At 31.9% G+C, this 23,321-nt stretch overlaps 1 protein-coding gene across 6 annotated transcripts in view; it reads right to left on the reverse strand.

The window, feature by feature from the left end:
- LOC144631584 (uncharacterized) overlaps positions 1-23,321 on the reverse strand; it is a 74,614-nt gene extending 51,293 nt beyond the window's left edge. For all 6 annotated transcript variants that reach the window (XM_078490042.1, XM_078490038.1, XM_078490041.1 and 3 more), the window contains exons 1-3: positions 23,102-23,321; positions 22,823-22,969; positions 21,753-21,861 (exon numbers count right to left, since the gene is read on the reverse strand). In XM_078490042.1, the coding sequence (XP_078346168.1) occupies positions 21,753-21,861; positions 22,823-22,969; positions 23,102-23,116 (271 nt within the window). In that variant the 5' untranslated portion in view covers positions 23,117-23,321. The remainder of the gene's footprint in view (positions 1-21,752; positions 21,862-22,822; positions 22,970-23,101) is intronic.

Here is a 23,321-nt window from a genome sequence, read left to right on the forward strand (position 1 = left end):
CACTCTGAGGCAAAAAATTTTTTGCCTTAGAGATTTAGTACATAACTACTATCAGCACTGGATTCCAAAAACTGAAGCCAAATCTGAAACCAAAACTGAAGCCAAATCTGAAAAACTAAATCTGAAAAACTAAATCTGAAGCCAAAGTGAAAAACCTAAACTGAAATCAAATCTCAGAATCAACCCTAGGTCAACCCAAGGTCAAAAAATGGAAACCAAACCTTGAAGCCAAATCTATAAACTATACCTTGATTAAATGATAAAAATAATCTTTGATTATTTTTGACAATATTTTAAAAAAACTTCTTATACTCTTTTTCAAAATTTTGGATACAGTGCTTTTAAACAAGCCGAGTTTTTATGCTGTTGTTATTATCATGGTAAATCTCTTGTACTGAATATCTGTTGTGAATTATCTTCTAAAACGATTATGATTTTTGTTATTTTTGAATTCATTTTTTCTTTTTCAAGGTCGGATAATACACTGTTTAAATCATTGTAAATGTTACATAGGTATTTACTTGTTTCATTTTCTTCATTTAATAATTTTGTTAATGGCTTGCAATGTCCATCTTGTTTTAGTTTTTTTTCTAAATATACTAAAGTGTCTAGATTTTCATATACCAAATCTCCGAGTTTTGATAATTCTTTTAATGTTACGATATACTTCAGTGTGTTTATTGCGTCATCAGACATATTTTTGAATGTATCTGCTTTGAAACATATTTTCTTTAAATTTTCCATGTTTATTTTCATGTTGGTCATTTATCTATATATATAGTGTATGTTTTTATTTTTATGCGTTTTTTCATGAATCTCTTATACTCTTTTTTAAAAATCTTGCATCTTAGTGCGTTTAATTATTCCTTTTATCAATGGTATCGTTGAGAACTATTTGAAAAAAATCATTTATATCAGTTACATATTTACATTGATTCATGTTGGTTCTCTGTCCAAATTTTCCCCAAAGTGAGTTTAAGGGAAAAACACATATAAAAATAAAATCTCTTTGTAATATATATATGAATAATAAAAGATTTATAATCGGTTTAACCTCGGATAAAAATAATAGATCGAATGATATTAAAATAATTGCTAAAATCTTAGAAGATGAATTTAATTTCAAGCACATGGTATTTAATCAGCCAAACAGTGTAATTGTTATGGATGGCGGGGCTAACCCATGGGCCGATTATATTGAAGCATATTTTGATAATTATAAAGATACTAATTACGTAATATCAAATTTGTTTAATTTAGATATTGTCGAAATGCTTTTTGATAACGGCTGTAGTATTATAAATATTGATACCTTTTTTTATAATGAAAATCAATTAGATGAAAAATTAGTTGTTGATAAATTCAATGTTTTTTTAAAATGAATGTATGTCCTAAAATATTTTTTGTAATCAAATACTGATTTATAAAAATATTATACTTAATATTTTTATTTGCATGTGTAATACTTGATAATTGATTTTAAGGCACTCTTAACATATACTCCATAAATAAAATTAAAAATTGTTTATATATCTTTCAAATCCTTGATTGGAATCCAACTGTTGAAGTCATCACTGTATCCTTTCCACTTAACTAAAGCTTGTTTCTTCTTATAATCTCTACGGATCACTTTATCAATTCTGAATACATCCTGTTTTGCTTTTAATAATTCAGGTTCATAAAAGCTACCTTGTATTTCCTCATCTCTGAGGTCTTTCAATTTGTAAGTAATAGGATTAGTGTATTGTATCTTATCGATTGTAAAAATTTCTTCGGTCCAGTTTGGCGTGTACCCTTTATCGAAAATATTTCTTTTATACTTCGATATTCGAACCTTATCACCTATTTTGAATTTCGGTTTCTGTTTTGATGTTTCCATATCACCGTATAAATTGAAATATACTAAGCCTTCATTTTTTTTCCTCGATGCTTCTACGGGTGTCATTTTAATGCTTGAGTGTTTGGTATTATTATACTGTTTTAACAGCTTGGGTAGCATATCGAGGTACGTCGTATTACTTTGAGCAGTGAATTGTTTCCACATTCGGGTTTTAATTGTCCTATTCCATCGTTCGCATACGCTACTTTTCTCTTCATTTTCGGTTGAGTATAGTGTTATACCATTCTTTTCCAAAAGCTCCTTCATATTTTTATTGTAATACTCTTTCCCTTTATCAGTCCAAAGATATTGAGGTTTACGCCCCTCTTTGAATATGGTTTTGAATGCTTGAGTTACAGTTTCACCTTTTTTGTCTTTTAGAGGCACTATCCAACCATATTTACTGAAAACATCCAGTACCATGAGAAGATATCTGTATCCCTTGTTCCATTTACTGAACTGTTGCATTTCGACCAAATCCGAACACCATATTTCATCAATATGGTTAACTATAACACGCCGTCGAGTAAAGTTACGCTTTATTGGTTTGTGTAACTCATCAGCTAATTCTTTTTGCCAACTTTCTTCACTCGACGGCCTTTTCCGTTTTTTGACTTCTTTTTTTTATACCCATACCTACTTTTGATTTACCAGCTATTATATTTCGAGCCAAAGCATGCCCCCATTGCCTGTCTTTCCATGGTATTGCGTCTAAGGATTTAACCATTTTCCTGTCTGCTTCATTTTTACACTTTACTTGATCTTTTGAGGATTTATTTGCACATACGCTGTAATCTACATCATGTTGCATGCTGACGGCATCTGTTTTTCCTGTTGGTTTTTCATATATTTCCAGTATTTTACCTGTTTTTTGATCCCACTTTACCTGTTTCTCTAAAGGATTACCAGGACCTGTATAACGATGACCAGGCATTACAAAACCCTTTTTTGGTGCTACTTTTAAAATAGCTTTATGGATATCGATACCTTTTCCCTTTCTGTAGTAATCAACATTGTCTTTCACTCCTTTGAAAGCTTGCCCAGCTAAAAGTCTAGCCATAGCACCAAAACTTGGTGCTGGGGTAACAAAATTTGAAGCCATGTATGCTATTTTATCAGTTGTAGATGGTCCTTTATAACGAGCAAGAGCTCCACCACTTTGACTTTTGACAAATTTAGTTTTAGTGATTCCACATTCAACACATTTACATTTAAGCATTAAACGTCCATTTTTAGCCATTACAAATTGTTCAGACTCTGGTATACACTCAGTCTGTTTCTTCTGTTTTACACAATATGATTTAACCATTATATATATATTGATTAGATATTAATCACAGTATTTATTCCTCCATTTTCCTGCTTTTTTATCCCAAACGGTTCCAGAGCATGACGGATCTTGATGCTCACTTGGAGATGTCCAGAATTTCTTTGAGAATAATCCGTTTTTCGTGTTGAAGGCACCTTTTGCGATATCTCCCGACCAATACTTTTTAAATAAATCCTTATCACCACCAGTAATACCCATTATGAAGCTTGCAACGTCTTGAGCTTGTTGAAATCCTGGAATCTTTTCGCCGACCTTTTTGTTAATCGTTTCACCAACTCCTCGCCCCTTTTTCTCACTCACAAAACGAGTTTTAGTAATACCACAAGAAACGCATTTCGATTTGAGCATTAAACGATTGTTTTTTGTTCTCACATATTTTTCAGAACCAGGAACTGAATTAGTTTGTATTTTTTCACGTACACAATACGATTTAGTCATTGTATATATATGAGTTATATATTTCTGAAATAATGTTGAATGAATTTTTCATTCTTCATTGTGTAATATATGTCAAACACTTTCAATAAATTATAATACGAATTCCCCTTATTCATTTCGTTGAGAAAGTATAGACAAAAGTATCCGCATGTGGTTGTATTTATGCTCTGGATCTGATTGTTTTGATGTAGCAATGTTAAATTCTTCTTTTTTGCGTGATCGACTATACCTTGAAATGGAGGCATGCCAAAACTATCAAAATAATTGATTACCTTATCTTTTACATAAGTAGCAACCCAATGGCTTCCCCTCATATATGAGGGTTGAAGATTGTATATAAATAATGCTTGTTTATGGTTATGTGGTACAGTCTCGTCTCTCATTAGTACGTTTTTTATTGGTATATTCAAATATGAACACCATTTTATTAGATCAAAATTACTCATGGGAATATTCTTATGGAATTTTGGCTTGTTTACTTTTTGGGTATTAAAATCTTTTTTTTTGGAACAATCAGACCTCCAGATTTGAGGAACCTATTATACTCATTCCATGATCCAATTATTGGAGGACTCCTATAAGATAATATCTCTTTCTTACTTGGTATTCTGATATTTCCCCCATCCTTCTTTGAAGTGTTATCAGTTGTTGATTTGTTAGTTGTTGACCTTCCTGATCTTGTTTTCGTTTTCGGAGCACTAATTCCAATCATTGGAAAACCAATTCGCGGTGCCCCATGACCGACCCTAATGACCTTTCGAATTTGTGTCTTTGAGATGTTTAAATCAGATCCAACACCTAACTTCTTAGCCTTATTCAATTTATTGATTTGTCGTTGAGTTAGCATTAAACTGTCATTGCCAGTCATATCTGAATTGCTTAAGCGAATAGTGATCTCACTTTTATTTCTATGAGCAGTCAAAAGCTTCCTTCGCTGTCCTTCCGACAGATTCACTTTATGAGAGTGATAAGTTGTCATTACTTGTATATATATTATATGTTATATAATTTCTTGTTTATAAAACGTATACAAAATAGAATGGTTTATACATAATATTCAATTGATTGATTTATACAATAACCAGCTCATTCCCCACCTTGTCAATGACGATTGTCTCATCATAAAGAACGATGGCATGGACGTTGAAAGGACTATCTCCCGCACTATTAGCGTTTAGTTTATATCTGAAGATCAACTGCTTTGGGTCTCTAGTTACTCGCTCTGCTTGATATGATAAATCAAAAAAGATAATAGGATAGAGAGAGTTGTAATTTGCCAAGTTGAGTTGTGTACCGCTGTTGTAATCATTCTTTCTCATACCATAAGACATCAAATCATTGAAGATCCTAACTTTGGACTCACTATCATATTCGGTCTCAGGATAAAACACTCCGTTGCCGTATTCCAATCGGCATGTTGTCAAATAACTACCATTTCCACGGTCAAGATTGATATTGTAGGTATCAAATTCATAGGGATTTTCATCTGCATTGTTTGATTTAGCTCGTTGTAGATATACAAAGATAGCCTTAACATTATCAATACTGGATGAGATCTGGAAGAATCCACTGCTATTCGTTGGTGCGGAAACCTCATACATTTCGCGCATATACGTCCAAGTGTTCTTTACCAAGAAGGAACTAACAAACTTATCATATAGGCTGTCCTTTGGAGTCAATTTTGGGACCCATAGAAGGAATCTATTAAGGACCACTCGACCATCAGCTACATCATCGGCCTTTTGAAGTAATTCGGCGTCATTCTGTAACTGTATATTGAACTGGAGTTGCATTGGGAGTAACATTCGACCTTCCAGCTCTTCAAAGAAACTGTAACGATTTAGAGGTATAACAACATTGACATCATTGAGACCTGTCGTCAAAAGTCGCCTAGCCTCAAACCCTGCATTCTGATTAGCATTTGCTATCCTATGGTCGGTATCTAGATACCAAAGACTATTTTTTGCTACTGAGCGACTAAAATCGTCACTATATTCGAGGAGGTTCTTAACGAAAGTAACTTTATGGAGATTATCGGTATCATAAACGATTTTTCCTGCTGATTTAATCATCATGTGGGCAATCAATGAATGTGCTCCATTAATAACTGTGATACGATTTGCCCCCGTTGTTGCTCCATCAGCTAACATTTGCACCTGGAATTGCACCTCGAAATACGCATTATACCAATCGTAGAATGAACTTCTATCGTTAATCGTGAACTTATAGCCGTTTTTAAGTTGGTGCTGACCGTTAGCTGGGACTCGAATAACATCATCGAGTTGATATCGAACCAACTCGGACCTCTGTAAGTATTCGCTTGTTCTAAAAGACATATATTATTATGTTACATAATTTTGCAATTATGTACCAATTTTTTTAATCATTTTATTCATTTTACTCAACGCCTTCTTTTTACACCTGATCCTGATATTAATCTATTGATGATCATATCAGTACTTTCATTTTTCTGTTGGTGTCTGACAGGTGAGGCATTTACTTTCTGTAAGATTGGGGATAGTGCCTTTTGCTCTGCATTCCCCTTCCTCATATTCCTAAGCCTTTCCATTATAAGGTCTCCGGCTTTTTCTGATGCCCTTTTACCCAGTTTATCACCTGCATGAGAAATACCTGATTTTATTGCCTTCTTACCTAAGGGCTTGACAATTTTTTTAACAACAGACGACATAACACTCTTCATCGGTTTGAAAATGTTATCAACGATAATCCCTGACCCTTTGTGCTTATATACAAATTTACCAAATTTTGGATGGTAAAACCTCTTGAATTCATATGGTTTCATTATATACTATTATGTTATATTATTCTATCCTTTTCAAAATTAATGAAAAAGACGTATCCGCTCCATTCAGGTTAATTAACCGTCTCTTCCCATCTGTGATGTATATTCGAATGCTACTTATCTGTTGCTTATTAACCGGGTTATATGTGACCCTACGAGGCTCGATTGTAAACGAATAACTCGGCTGTAGTACGCTGGTCGAAAAAGTATAAATGATATCCGACTCTTCGCCATCGACTAAAGAAGTATTGACTAGATCGCAATGTACATTTAATATATCGGTATCTTGGCTTAGATTTGGGACTCTTGGACCAATATTAACCGCATCCTTTAATACCTTTTTATCAAACCCTATAAGGTCGTTGAAATTGCTATGCGTCAAATCAAGTTGATAATTTTGAGATAAAGTGATTGTGACTCGGAATGTTGTTGAATCAAAATCAATAGAGATGGGATATATAGGGTTATCATCATCTCCCGTCTTAGTAATCTCTTTAATATATTCATCAAATTCAGAATAATTCCAAACACCTGCAGGGAAAGTTATGTCTTCAAATTTATTCCCATTATCTGAACTATATTTAATCAGCTGATTACCATATGAGGGATTTACATTAAACCATGTAAATGACATGTTAATAATACGATTGAGACCTATCATATATTGGTAATTGCTATCCAATGTTATAGGCCTGTTGAATTTAGTTGTAAAATTTTGAGGAGTGTTATTCCCTTGATTTTTAACACTATATGATGATAATACTAACTCACGATCCATATATATAATACAGTTACATAAATTAGACTTTAAAGTACAGATTATATATCTGTTTATATTGTTGTTTATTTATAGTAGACCTTTTTAAAAGTGTGTCTAATATAGCGACTCCCATATTTCGCATTTTAACTGATGTGTTTCCTGCGTTTATTGAACCGATGATCAATTCCAATTTTTTGAGAAGCTGTTTTACATCGTTAAAAAATATAACATTTCCACCTTTCTGTTTTTTTCGAATACCAGAACCTTTTATCGTTTTGGCTTTACTTTCGTAATGATTTATGTAGTCATTTAATGCAACTCTTGCATTGCTTATTCTCTTATTTTTAATCTGTCTTTCTGCTTCAGATATAGTGCCCCTATTATATTCTTTAGTAACATTCGCCTTGAAACCTTTCAATTGTCTCCGTTTATATTTGGCTTTCTCTAAAATCTTATTAAGATAGTTCTTGGTTTTCTTTGGTGTCATTTCAGGCTGATCTAATTTCATTTGCACTACATCATAATCGTCGATACCAACGTCTTCTAGTATTTCACTTACTTCATCATCAGCATCTAAAGCATAATCAATTTCATCCTCATCGTATTCAGGAGGTAATTCATCTTCATATTCAGGAAAATATTGGGGATCAACATAAATCTCCTTATTTCCTTCTAAAAGATCTTTTAAAGATTCTTCATATGTTGGTGGTTTCGGTACAATCTGTTTTTCATTTTGTGGCATTACAGGCTCATCAAATAAATTATCTACGTCCATATCCTCAAAAGGATCAACTTCAGGATAGTAATCTGGAGCTTCCATTTCACCTCTCATCCCCTTTTTGACACGATTTTTAGGTACTTTTGCTATCTGCAAATTACTTTTAATTACATCATCTAATTTACTTGTCACTGGTTTGAATACCCTCGAAAATGACTCTTGGCTTGTCTGCTGACCGATATTATTTTGTGTGATTGCATTTTTAACATAATTGATTTTATCGCCCAAATCAGATTTACTCTTTGCAAGCTCTTTCCATCTAAGTAAACTCATTTTATTTTATATTATTACGTTACATAAAAAATGAAAATTGAATATAAAAATCAACATTTAACATAGCGTTTAACACCTTGATGTACACCGTGTTGAACACCATGTTGAACTGAAAATAATATACCCATATAATATAATGAGAATACCGAATTATGACACTAAAGACGATATGGCCTCAAACTTTAGACAACTATACGATTTCATGCCAAATCAATGTTTCAGAATGTTGATTTCTTCTCCCTCGGGTGGGGGTAAAAGCAACCTTTTACTTGATATGATATACCGGCTTTTGTTTTATGATAAAATATATCTTTATGGGAAAAATCTTCAGCAATCGAAATATCAACATCTTTTCAATACTTTTGAACCCATTAGTCAAGAGGCTGGTTATTCTGTTATTGAAGCAAGTAATGATAAAATAATACCGCTTGATAAAATATCAGATGAAGGCCAAAAACTAGTCATCTTTGACGATTATCTCAATACGGGATCAAAAAATGATAGCGAAATACGCAACTATTTTACAAATTCAAGAAATAAAAATTGCAGTTGCATTTATTTATCTCAAAGCTATTATAATACCGATAAAACAATCAGATTAAATTGTACTCATCACTGTATTTTCGAATTCCCATCTAATAATGAACAAGGAATGATTTGCAGAGAACTTGGAATCAGTAAAAACGACTATCTCAAAGCAACTGCAGACCCATTTAGCTTTTTATATATTGATAAGCCACGAAAATTCGTAACTAAGAATTTCAATGAAAAAATATAATATAATATAACTGATTGATATAATATGAGTTACTCAAACGGTTTATTACAATCAAATAACACTAATATTACACCAATTAAAGGCCCTCGAGGTGAAAAGGGTGACCCAGGAGTCGGCTTTGATGTTACGCCTGAAGGTAATTTCAATTTGAACAAAAAGAGAGTAATAGGGCTAAAAACGCCTGATGACGTTGCGATCGATGATTCAATTGAAAATTATTCAAGGGATCTCGAGACGGCCGTAAATAAACGATATCTTAACCAATTCTTCCTTAAAAAGAACAGAAATGAAACAGTGTTTGATTGTGCCGGCCTTTCATTGCAAAATACCGAAGTGTATTATCCAAGTTTATATAACGATCGATCTGTACCAAACGTAGGCTATGTTAGTGTTGAGGATAACAAAGTAAGGACTGAAATTGATACCAAACTTGCTACTAAGGCTGACAAATCGTACGCTGATAATACATATTTAACGAAGAAATCAGGAGGTGTATTAGCTCAAAGCCTTAAAAACAAAGCAGACAAATCGTACGTTGATAACACTTTTTTAAAGAAGGTCGTAGGACGCGTTTTGACTCAAAAAATTCTAAGCAAGCTTGATATTCACGGTAGTAACATGATGCAGGCAAATCTCGATATGAACGATAATCGCATAACAAATCTAAGCAAACCAATATATGGAACCGATGGTGTAAATAAATTGTATGTTGACAGTTCACATATTACCTCTATTGATAAAGGAAACGTTTTCAATAATATAATGATTGACAGTGATAATCAACTTAGTGAAGAGAATGATATCGAGCTTGGAGATTTAATTCATCATCCAAATCCTGTTCATCAAATCAATAAAAAGGTAATAGATACAAAATTACTTCTTGATAGTTCGAAAAATTACTACTCAAGCAGATTAGGTATCAACATGTACCCTATACCAATTAATTATTATACAATGGCATTTGAACTCTATTTTCCAGTTGAAATAGATGAGAATAGTGTTGATATCAGTGTTGTGTCATTGATTGATACTGTTAATAAAGTAACTACACGAGTTTATAACGGTTATAGTCGAACAATAGCTCAAGTTCATAAGTATCAACAACATAACAACAACTATCTCTATGTCGATATCGTTTTAAAAATGAAGTCAGGACACTCGTATGTACCAAAACTGCAAACTTATATTATAATATATGGGATTAAGAATTATGAAAGTAATGTTGAACCCAGTATATACGATCAGCTATATTATGTTGAAAATGATAGAATAGCTTTCAATGCATCAATTGATATGAAAACACAGGCCATTCATGGTATTGCAGAAGGTACTACTGATGATCAAGCTGTTAATTATAAACAGTTGGTAAGTCAAATCAATATTCTCAAAACAACTCTTGAAAATCAGATTAAATTATTACAGCCCAAGAGCTTTTATAATGAAATACTTGAGTATTATTTCGATTTATTAGATCCATCAAATTTCATCATGTCAGATAGCAATGGTGCTGTAGTGTCTGGCTTAGGTAGTAATCTCGTTTTTCAAACTACTAAATTGTTAACAGAATTTGAACAAAAAGGGGGTTTTAAAGGTGTTTTCATAATTAATTTAAATGAAAATATCAATGAATCCAATGACTGGACTATATATATGGCATTCAAATATGACTACAAGACCAATGATAATAAAAGGATTAAAATTGAATTTATCGATGCAAGTAGCTTTGAATACCCATGGTTAAAAGTGGAGCAGAATAAGCTATTTCTTGATTATGGGTTAGATTCATATACAGAGCAAATTAGAGATGGTTATATAGGCAAATATTTAAATCTTTGGTATACTAAAATAGGGAATCAATTTAGAATCGCTGTTTGCAATAATGCTATGAGTATTGATCGAACATTTTCTGGGTTTAATATCAATACATCTAGCATTAAAATTTCTTCAGATTACTTTGTACAAAGAATCGGTTTTAGTAACACAGCAATGTCAGTGAATAGTCGAGAGTATCACAAAGTCCAATTTTTAGATAAAACAATGGGTATATTCTTCGAATAAATTATCTAACTCACTATTATATGAAAACTGCAGATTTAATACATGAGATGCTGAAAACTATTGAACGGTTGATTAAAAATATCAGAAAATTATACAACAGATTTAAAAATAGAAAGAAAACATTGTCTAATCAATAATATATGACAAAACAACGCAAAAATATATTCGAATGGAACCATATTAGTGACAAGTTAAATCAATCGCAAATTCAAGAATTGAAAGAATACTACAAAGTTTATCATAAAAAGTGTTGGTGTTATAAACAAGCTACAAAAAGCTTTAGAAGGCTGAAATTAATAGGCAATTCGCTGGCTATTTTATTCGCTTCAGGAGGCATAGTATCGTCCATTTCAACTGGTGGTATCAGCCTGATTGCAATCAGCACGGGAGCTTTATTGATACAAGGCTGGCTTCAGCATCAGAATCTCGATTTAAAAATTCAAAATGGAATTTTTGCTTATCAAAGCTATCAGCATTTGCTTAATACAATAAAATTCATGTTAAGAACGGGGGAATATGAACTATCCAATATCTTTTTAATGATGAAAACTACTGACGACTACATATGCGATACCGGTCCAATAATCGATCGGTATCTGCTCAAGTATGATGATAAATTTACTGAATAATCCGTGCAATCTCAGCCGATTTTAATGCTAAAATCTCACCCCAATACCAATCATTAAAAGCTCGCGTTTTTTTTGATTTAGTAACACAGATGAAATTGTACGGGATACCAAGCATTTTAAACAGCTGTCTTATAATATATTTCGTGCTTATCATTCGTCTTCGGAGTTTATTTATAGATGGAAGAATAGTACCGATCTCATGAAACACTTTGTAAATCTTATCGCGCTGATTATGAGACAATTGAACTCCATTTTTAATACATAAATCGTTTAAAACAGCCTCGATGTGATATTTACGATGATATACCGATTCTCGCCGTATTCTATGCATATTTTCATAAAAATCAATATACTCACTGACATAATCATAACTATGAACCAAACCGCAATTTAGACAGACATCCATACCATTTATATTTTCTATATCCTGCTTACTACAGCATTGCTCATCATCCTTGATACTTTTTATCAATAGTTGATCACAGAAAGGGCATATAGGTTCTTTTAAATTTTTAATTCATCGTGGATTTCAGAATTACAAACCATTATATATATAACACACATAACTTCACGGCACAGCTGTGTTTGGCAGTAAATTTCAGAATAAACTTTTTGAGTAAACTTTTGAGTAAACTTTTGTGTAAACTTTTGTGTAAACTTTTGTGTAAACTTTTGAGTAAACTTTTTGAGTAAAATTTGTTGAAATATGATTGGTCAATAGAAATCACGTCATTAAAAACATTGTACTCATTAATCATTTATAACTTATGGCTAAAACCGTAAACTGAATAATTATGTATTTTGTTGATCCTTACGAGGCCTTCCCCGTCGTCGTTTCTGGTATTCAGGTATACACTTTAAACGTACATGATTTTTGTCTTCATTTGATATGTCTGAAGATAGCATTTTAATAATACAAATATTTGTTTTAAGGATGCTCTGAATACAATACATTTTATTAATGAAGGCTATATCATTCGAGCTTTGATCAGATTCTAAAAGGTGTTTGATATTTAATGTTATATCAGTCATTCTATATATATATTAAAGAAAATAATTATCTGTTTATATCTAAACGCACTATAATATATAGAGCAGCAATTCATATATATATATATATATATGAGAAAATATTTAAATACATTAACAAAAGATCAGCTAATTGATATAATATTGGCTTTTTTTAAAATGGATAAACAAAAACAAAAAGCATCAAACAATAACAGAATCGGCAAAGTAAAGAGCATTGTACAAGATATTGAATCAAGAGTTTTATTACAAAATGCTAAATTGCTTGACCAAAGGTATAATTTCATGGAAACGCGTTTATAGTTTATTTTTTAAAAACATGGAAAAGATCATTACAATACATAAAATCTATCATCAAAACATTCAACAACAAAACATAAATAAACTTTATAAATATACCAATCATCATACTTTAAAAATACGCATTTAATACCATCAATATCAATAGTTTCAACCTCTTTTTTAGATTTGATATCAACGATTTTAGAATTATTAACATCAAAACCATAATTTTTAAATTCAGGATTTGGTAATATTATACCAAAATGTCTTTCAATATTGATATATGAATTATAAAAAGATTCAAAAATAAATTTTGTCAGTATGTAATATACAATTGAATCTTGAAGTTTTAAAATTACATTTTTAACATCATTAATAAAAATAGTTTCAGCCTCTTTTCCAGATTCGGTATCAACAACTTCACCGCTATAAGTACAACCGAATTCCGGAAATAACGGATGTAGAAATATTTTAACTCCATATAACATTATCTGTTCACCTTCTTCAATAAAAGTCATTTCAGGTGATTTTAGATCATCGGTTGTAATTCTTTTTGGCTTTTCATCTTGACTATCAATATGAGTTTGAATTTCATTTGGAATTGTAATTTCATTTACCAAATCCATTATTATATATTATAAAGAAAATAATTATCTGTTTATACGTTTTTCATGCGTGATATAAAGACAAGTTTATGTAACTTATATTGTATAAGACTAAAAAGTCGTTACGCAGTCATTATACTGCCATCGTTGTTTTGAACAACCAATAATATTTTATTACTGGTTATCCATTTAAACGCACAATATATTTTTTACTGTTTTTTATTGCTTGTTTTTAGTGTTCTTTTTTTTTGGCATAATATTTGGTGATTTTATTATATTTTTGTTATCAGGTATATCTTCTTTTTTAACATATTCAAATTTATACTGAATATTATCTTTAGAATAACCGGTTTTACAACAGTTTAACCCTTCGCAGACCATTTTTATGACACCAGCGTTGATACCAAGATATAATTGAGTAGCATACATACTATTAAAATATGAAACTTCATTTGTAATGCAATTAATAGCTTTAACACATTTTTTGTTTTTATGATTGTCTTTTACAAATTTATAATCACGATCTTTTGCTGATTTTTTACAATTCTCTTGATGTGTCAATAGTTGTAGATTGCATAAACGGTTATCAGATTTGACACCATTTATATGATCAATGACTTTACCATCGGGGATAATACCGTTGAAAGCTTCCCAAACAAATCGATGCACTTGATAAGACTTTTGACTTGATTGGCCATATTTTCGAACACAACATGACATATAACCAGTATGCCCCTTACTACCACAACTAATATCTCTTTTAAATATATGAGCAATTTTACCATTTCTACTTGCGCAATATAAATCATATATAGGATGAATTTGAAAATTTTCATTATTAATAGTTATTATTACATCAGCTATTTTTTCCATTTTAATTTTAATATGTGCTAAATCCTTAAGTAGAAAATAGAAAATATTTTTTTCAAACGTCTACTTAAAGATTTAGCACATATTAAAATTAAAATGGAAAAAAATATCTCATATATTAATATGAATGAATTAGATCTAGAAAAATTATCTAAAACTGAACTCATAAAACTAGTATTATCACTAAAAGCAAACCAACCTAGAGTTTACAAACCTAGGCCACCAATCCCAACTCCTCGTAAGAGTGTAAAACAGAGGGTGCAGGATTATGAGGAAAATATCATTCAACCACCTCCTGAATTTAGGGATGATTACAAGCCTATACCAATGCCAAGGACAAAGAAAATAAAACCAATTCCAACACCTAGAACTAATGTCTCAAATGAATTTAATTTCGATGACAGCATTTTTGATTCAACATCCAATGACCAACCTCTATTCAAAATAACTGAAATTGGGAATACGGTTAATAAAAAATTCAATGCTTTCACTAACGAATTTAAAATAAATGTACGCAAAAATTTCATTGGTGATAAAAATGATGTTTTCAGTGTATTTGAAAAAATGGTTGAAATGACAATAAAGAAAAGGCAGTTAAAAGGTAATGATAGATTCAGATTGGTAATTTCAAATGATGAATTAGATCACCCTATCTCAACAAAATTGTTAAAAGTTTCTGATTTCAAGTTAAATCAACTTTCAGATATAATCAATACGTTGGAGTATAAAGAAATAGATTTAGAAAATTGCAAAATAATTATTCAATCTGTTAAAATACCTGCAGGAAAAGGGCGGTTATATTTATCAAAACAAACAGTGAATAGAAAGCAATGTATTATTACGATAAAAAATAATGATACATTATGCTTAGCAAGAGCCATTGTAACAGCTTATGCTAATTTACACCCTGAGAATTACACCACAACTCAGTTGAAAGATGGATTCAATAAAAGTCGAAAACTACAACAAATTCAAGCCAAAGAACTTCATAATAATGCTAATGTTGAAATTAACGATTATGGAAATTCTTTAGAAGATGTAAATAGCTTTGCATCACATTTAGATGTAGAGATTAATATCATAGATTCTGAACAGTTCAATGAAATCATATATACAGCCAATAATGGTAAAACAGACAAAATTTATTTATACAAAACACGGAATCATTTTGATGTCATAAAATCAATGACAGCTTTTTTAGATGTAGCATATTACTGCCATTCTTGTAAAAAAGCTTATACGAGACGTGATAAACACAAATGCCCCCAAAAATGTCTATCTTGTTTCAAATATTTTCCAGATGGAAATAAATGTAATGGTAAAGACGTTACATGTAATCAATGCAATCGTGTTTTTCATGGTAATACTTGCTTCAAAAACCATACTAGTAACCGATCGAAAAAAGATAGTGATGATTCAGTATGTAGCAGTGTAGCAAAATGTTTAAAATGCAATCAAATCATACTAAAACCATATATTAAAATACATAAATGCGGTTTCAAAATGTGTAATAATTGTAATAAATATTGTGAAAGCAAACATGAATGTTTCATGAAAAAGATTAAAGTTATGGGTGGAAATTGCATCAAAAATAGCAAAAAACCATGCCAATTAAATAAAAACATTCCCAAAAAAGATTATTGCTACTCATGTAAAACGTATAATGAAAAATATTTATTTTTTGATTTCGAATGTACACAAAACACTGAAATACACGAAGTCAATTTAGCTATCTGTCATGATTTCAATGGTAATGAATCAATCTTCAATGATATTAATAGTTTTTGTAATTGTATTCTTAATGAAAAATATAAAGGATACACACTTCTGGCTCACAATTCCAAAGGGTACGATTCTCATTTTATTCTTAAATGGTGTATTGATAATGGTTTTAAACCTTACTGTATTTACAATGGTGCAAAAATTATGATGATGGAAATTCCACAATTAAGAATCAAAATAATTGACAGCTTAAATTTTATTCAGCAACCCTTATCATCGTTTCCTAAAACTTTTGGTTTAAGCCAGCTTAAAAAAGGTTACTTTCCACATTATTTTAACAAACTGTGTAATCAAAACTATATTGGTAATATGCCTGCAAAAAAACATTATGGGTTTAATCAAATGAAAACACAAGATAGAGAGAAATTTTTACAATGGTATAATGAGCGTGTTAATGAAAATTATGTTTTCGATTTCAAAAAAGAAATAATTGAATACTGTAGGTCAGATGTTGATATATTAAGAAGATGTATGTTAAAATTCAGGCAAGATTTCATGAATCAAAAAACTATCGATCCATTAAAATACATCACAATAGCTGGTGTTTGTATGGCTATTTATAGAGGGAATTATATGCCAAAAAATACCATAGCTGTGGTTGATAATGTTGTTCAAACAGAAAACCATAGTGCAGTCAGTATTGCATGGCTTGATTACATAAGTAAGAAAAATAAAATTAAAATTCAACATGCCTTGGAAGGTGGTGAAAAAGTTATCAAATGCAACAATAACAAATTAAAAGTAGATGGTTTTTGTGCATCTACAAATACTATTTATGAATTTCAAGGTTGCTTCTGGCATGGATGCCCAGATTGCTACAAGGCTGATGTTATCAATAATAAGAATCAAAGTGATATGGGTACTTTGTATAATAAAACACAAGATAAAAACAACAAAATAACAACTGCTGGTTACAATCTTATTGAAATGTGGGAATGTAAATTAAAAAAGGATAAAAGTTTTCAGAAATATTATAAAAATGATTGGTATAGAGAAGTGGTTGGGCAACTAAACCCTAGAGATGCTTTCTACGGGGGGCGTACAAATGCTACCAAATTATTGTACAAATTCAAAGACGGCGAATGTGGTAAATACGTTGACTTTTGCTCCTTATATCCTACGGTTCAGTTCTACAAAAAATATCCCATTGGTCATCCTAAAAAAATAATATCACCAGAAAAATACGATACAAAATGGTATGGATTCATAAAATGTAAAATTTTAGCTCCAAGAGAATTATACCATGCTGTTCTACCTCAGAGAATCAAATGTGAAAAGGCTGAAAAGCTAATGTTCCCTCTGTGTATATCATGTGCTAAATCAAAACAACAAGAAAGATGCCAACATAGTGAAAATGAACGAGCATTTATTGGTACATGGACAACAGATGAGGTCAATAAGGCCATTGAAAAAGGCTATAAAATTATAAAAATATATGAGGTTTGGCATTTTGAGAACTCATCTGATGATCTATTCAAAGGTTATATAAAAAAATTCATGAAGCTAAAACTTGAATCAACAAAATATAATTTTAAAAATAACAATGACGAGATGATTTTTAGAAATAAAGTTAAAAAGAATTTAGACATTGAATTAGGTGAATTACATGAAAATTCAGGTTTACGAGCAATTGCAAAAATGTGTTTAAACTCACTTTGGGGAAAATTTGGCCAACGAAATAACATGAATCAATGTAAATACGTGACTGATATAAATGAATTTTATCAAGTAGTTCTCGATGATACAATAGATAATTTAAACATAAACTTCATAAATGAAGAAATGGTACAGATGAGTTATACTTATAAAGATCAGTTTGTTGATAATAGCTATAATACAAATATCTATGTAGCATGTTTTACGACTAGCAGTGCACGGCTAATGTTGTATGAAAAACTAGACTATTTAGATAAACAGGTATTATATTTTGATACAGATAGTATTGTGTATATCGAATCCAAAAATGGTAAGACAATAGAAACAGGTGATATGTTAGGTGATTTAACAGATGAGTTAGACAGTGAGGTTATAAAAGGTACCTTTGTAAGCGGTGGCCCTAAAAACTACAGTTTCATATATGGCGATAATAAACAGAAATGTGTTATTAAAGGTTTTTCCCTTAATCATGAAAATTCACAAATACTAAATCACACAAATATGATTAAGATGGTTAAGGGCGATATCAAAGAACTCACATTAGTAAATGAAAATAAGATAACCAGACAGAGTAAACAAATTGTTAACAAATATGAGGAAAAGGTATACAGCTTTGGATATGACAAGCGCACAATAAAATACATATCGGATAGCTGTATAGAAACATATCCTTATGGATATTAAAGACAAACTCATCTGTTTATCCTAGGTTATGATCCTAAGTTTTGATTTTCATTATGTCAACGAGGTTTGTTTTAAACGCACTAAGATGCAAGATTTTTAAAAAAGAGTATAAGAAGTTTTTTATTTTGAACCTAGGGTTGAGTTAGGGTTGGTTTTTCAGGCTTGGTTTTACAGGCTTGTTTTTCTAGGGTTTGAATTTCAGTTTTTGATTCTAATATTTGATTCCAATATTTGAATCCATTTTTGTCCCATATTTTGTATCCAGCACTGGAAGTAGTGATGTACTACATCTCTAAGGCAAATTTGCCTCAGAGTGTAGTACATTACTACTGGAGCATTAAGTCACCATGTGGCGATTGCGTTTTAATTCACTAATACATGAGTATTCCTTTTTGTTTGTAAGATTCAGGTTATTTAACTCAAAGAAAGCTTTAATTCTTTTTTTAGAAGTAGCAAATGTATAGGTTTCTGTCCTGGCTTAATATATAATACGTTAATTAATCGGCGCGGCCGATTCGTGTTATACCCTTTAAGCGTCGTGGTCGATAGTCCCATGTCGATCAAAAACGACGCGGGTAGCCTGGGCCAATCGGTTTCATTTCAGTTTTGACAGTAAATCGTTGTAGGTACACTGGGTCGACTTTTGGGCTAATCTGCAATCAGGTTCTCTTCTTTGCTACGGCAGGAGGACAGAGAAAAAAGCTTAAGGGGCAAAGTATATTCACCATTGTGAAACTGTAGTTGCTTTGACAAGTTGAAGCTATTTTTGTAACGTTATTCTTGTCACGCAATGTTTTTGTGGCAAACTTTGAAACTAGACGCTTTGCTGGTTTCCTACAAATAGCGGTGTGATCTGGCGGAACATTTTTTTAGGCGGACTCCACATTAAAACTTTTTTTTATTTAACATGAAGTGTGTCGATTTTCATTTCCGCACAGTTGGCCGTCAAGGTCGCCTGTCACAAAGAGTAGAATGTTTGCACAACAGTGATGGTTGGTTAGTGACGTTAGTAAGACACTCTCAGCAAAATATTGGCAATGTACAGTATTGGTGCGAGCTTTTTACGAGATAAATAAAGCTATCGATGGAAAAGATGACTTCAAAATAAAAACTTTGAATAATTAATTGAATTGCAATCCAGCTGGTGAGCTGGCTATAGTCAGCTTTTTGGCTTGTTTCTGCAAACTTAAGACGTTGTTTTGAAATTTGGCCAGGACTGCTCCCGGCTTTTGGTTTTTTGGGGGCTGGGCTCAGTAGCCTTGAGGCCTCTGACAACTCAGCTGCGACCGGGCATGACTATAAACAAGTTAGTGATAATGGAATAATACTTGAGGTAGATTCAGATTATTCAAAAATCGTAACGAGCATCCACTAGCACCTGTAAAATTAATGTTGTCGATAACATCCCTTTATAGTAAAAAAAAAAAATTCAACAAAAAATTAGATTCAATTAGGATACGATAAAAAATACCTTCTTCAAAAGGTAGAGCATTTCTTTTATTGTGAGAATTTAGAGATTATATGTGTATTTAGGTATGGAAGTTTAAAAGATCATAAAATCTTAAAATTTAATCAATCACCATGGCTAAAATTTTTATTCAAATTTTAACACTCAAAAAAAATTAAAACGGCATAAACGATATAAACAAGATGCTCTATTAAAGTAATGACTAATGAAAAATGATACCTGTAAATATACAGCAAGACCAACATTAATTTATAGAGGTATATTGCTTCATGAAGATCTAGTTGCTTTTAAGATCATTAATTAAAATCAATATTTAATATTAAATCGGTCATCATACGTTTATATGCGTATATGTGTATTTGTTCATTTATTTTTGTCTGAATGAAGCGAAGCGTAATGAAACAAAAGATAAATGGTTTCTTGAATTCCCAAGCACATGTGCATTTGTCAGAAGTATGTTGTAAGTGCCGGTACGTGATAATGCGAAGAAAGTGTGGAATGTAAAGTAGCTAGTATAAATACGCTGAACAGTAAACAAGTTTCATTGTGGATTTTCAACCTTAGCGGACAGTTTAATTTTGTTAAATTTTGTCTGCGTTACGATTTCAGTCTTTTATTTTCCTGATGATCGGCTCGTGTGACTCAGTACTTCAGTTTGTTTATTTGTTTTTGTTTGCTCGTTTTCCTTAACAGGTCAGATGTATACAGTTTGGTTTTTTATTGTCCAAGTGTAAACTATTGTTATTGTTTGTTTGCTGCCGTTTGTTGTATGCAAGGATATGTGGTTTTGTTTTACAGTTAGTTGTTTAGTTCAATAAATGAGCTAAGAATTGTTTGCTTATCCCGCACAGCATTCTGTTTGTCAGTTTTTTGGGTGCGGGGAATTCAAGAATTAAGATTTATGATTTTAATTATAACTCTATTAAATATTATGGCAACTTATTATCCACTGATATTGGCCCCTTAGTGTCTAACAAAAAGCTAATGGGGAACTATTTTTGGATAAAGAAAAATCAATTATTTAGATTATGATCCGTTATTATATTCTATTTTAATGAAAAAAAAGTAATTTGTAAATTTTAAGATGAAGCAGCTGGTCTACCTATTGTAGAATTGGTGGGATTAAGAAATAAAAGAAGCTGAAAAGAATGTCAATAAAAAAGAGAAATTACGTTTCAAAACTATTTAGATACTCTATAAAACAATCAACAAATGTACATAGTATAAACACTATTGAAAGCAATTTACATAATTTATCCAGATTTGAAATAGATAAAGTTAGCCTTTCATTCGTAGATTATTAAAGACATATCCTCGATAATGCTATTTCTAATCCCATATTTATAAATTTAAATGAAATAGAAATATATTTATTTACAAAGTATATATATTTACTAAATGGCCCCGTAAGTAAGAACTTAATTTTTCCAGGTTGTCTATTCCGCAAATTTAAATACTGCGTCTTTACGTGTAGTTCATATTATACTGCTAAAGTACACGAATCTGAGTATGCCTTAATAATAATAATAAAAAATAAAAACATTTCCCATTTCATCAAAATTTGTATCTGCCAATTATTAATCAGTATTCAGTGGAAAATGACTCATCTTCACCCTTCAATAACAATGTTCTATTTTTATATAAAAGTACCTTTACTATCACTTTGGAATCCTAAAGCTCCTGAGGAGTGGCTATTATTGTTGTCTGAAATATTTATGGCAAATGCAGTTTCAGACTTCACTGTTGTTGAAGCTGGCTTCTGCAATGAGAAATATATTCAATTCGTTGGTCAAATATTTATGTAAAGGTAAGGCAAAGTCTGTGTTCGAGCCAAGTGGCCCATATATACAGCCGGAGCTTATCCCTGTTTCCGTAGCATTAAGGGACTATTAGTATTGCTACTCCCGTTGGGTGGGATGCCAGTCAATTGCAGGGCTATCCCCCAGCAATAAATTAGCAGGGAACCATTTATGCACCTGGTTGGAGAGAGACACAGTGAGAGTAAAGTGTTTTGCTCAAGAACATAATGCAGCGTCCCGGCCAGGGCTCGAACCCGGCCCGTTCGACTCGGAGTCGAGCCCGTTAACCATTAAGCCACCGTGCCTCCCACAAATATGTATGACTTGTCATAAAAGAGTTAGTAAGAGTAAGAAAACTTTATTTATCCACGGGATCACATTCATCAGTTAATGATCTTCCAGAGATCCGTGCTCTAATATAATTACAAAATGGAATTTAAAATAAATAATGAGTTCAATGAGTTCTTTGAGAAGAACATTTATATTGTGGAATATTCCACTCATATCATTCAGAGAAGATTTCGTCGTTGGATTCAAAATTTTAAGTTGAGGTAGGGCTAATAATCATTCGAAATTTCATACTTAGGAAGGTATACTTTGCACCTGCAATAATTTTAGGGGCATATGAGTATACTGATTTTTACACGTTTATTGGCAGCTGGTTGGCATACAATATATACGGCTATAGACCCCAAAATTCGTCAGACATTAATCCCCCCCCCCCCCCCCGAATATAAACCCATGGAATTGTAATTAGATTAAGCTCTTAGCGAAAGATAAAATTTCTTCCGTCTTGCATTTTACGCCACGTCTGACGAATCTCTGTAAAGGTAACCGGGCAAAAATATAGCTTTGGTTTTAGCTCCCACAACCTAGACACAAACCGATTAAATATAATTTGAACAAACCAAGCAAACTCGCCTTGTTTTCACACGGAAGCTTCGCATGGCATGTGCATTTATTACCGCATGGTACTCCTTCAGTCTTGCAAGGGCAGCCTCGATTTTCATTTTTGGCGGTCCGTCTCATCTTGCAGGTGCTTTTGCAAGAACAAGAGATGCGACTTTCCTATAAGATGGCAACAGTTAACGTAATGACCATAACGTTAAGGCATGTCCCTTGGAGCAACGAAATATTGGATAGTACAAAACTGTCACCAAATTGGCATCGAAGCAAATTTATAACTATGGATTCCATTACCTCCTCTTCGTCCATAATTTCGATAACTGCAGTCCAATTAGTGAAATGTACGACAATGCTCCGCGGACGGTACAGGAAAGCGTCAAGGTAACACAACTGCTTTGTCCGACGTTTTGTCCGCCATCTCTTGCTTGTTTACTCCACCCACTTTCCCCACAGTCAGTTCTTTATAGTCAGTCCAGCATCTTTTAATTTCTCACGGTAATCTTTATTGCGCAAA

Source organism: Oculina patagonica, chromosome 12 (genome assembly GCF_052425735.1).
Source record: "Oculina patagonica isolate OP01 chromosome 12, crgOcupat, whole genome shotgun sequence".
In the NCBI taxonomy this organism is placed as follows: Eukaryota; Metazoa; Cnidaria; class Anthozoa; order Scleractinia; family Oculinidae; genus Oculina; species Oculina patagonica.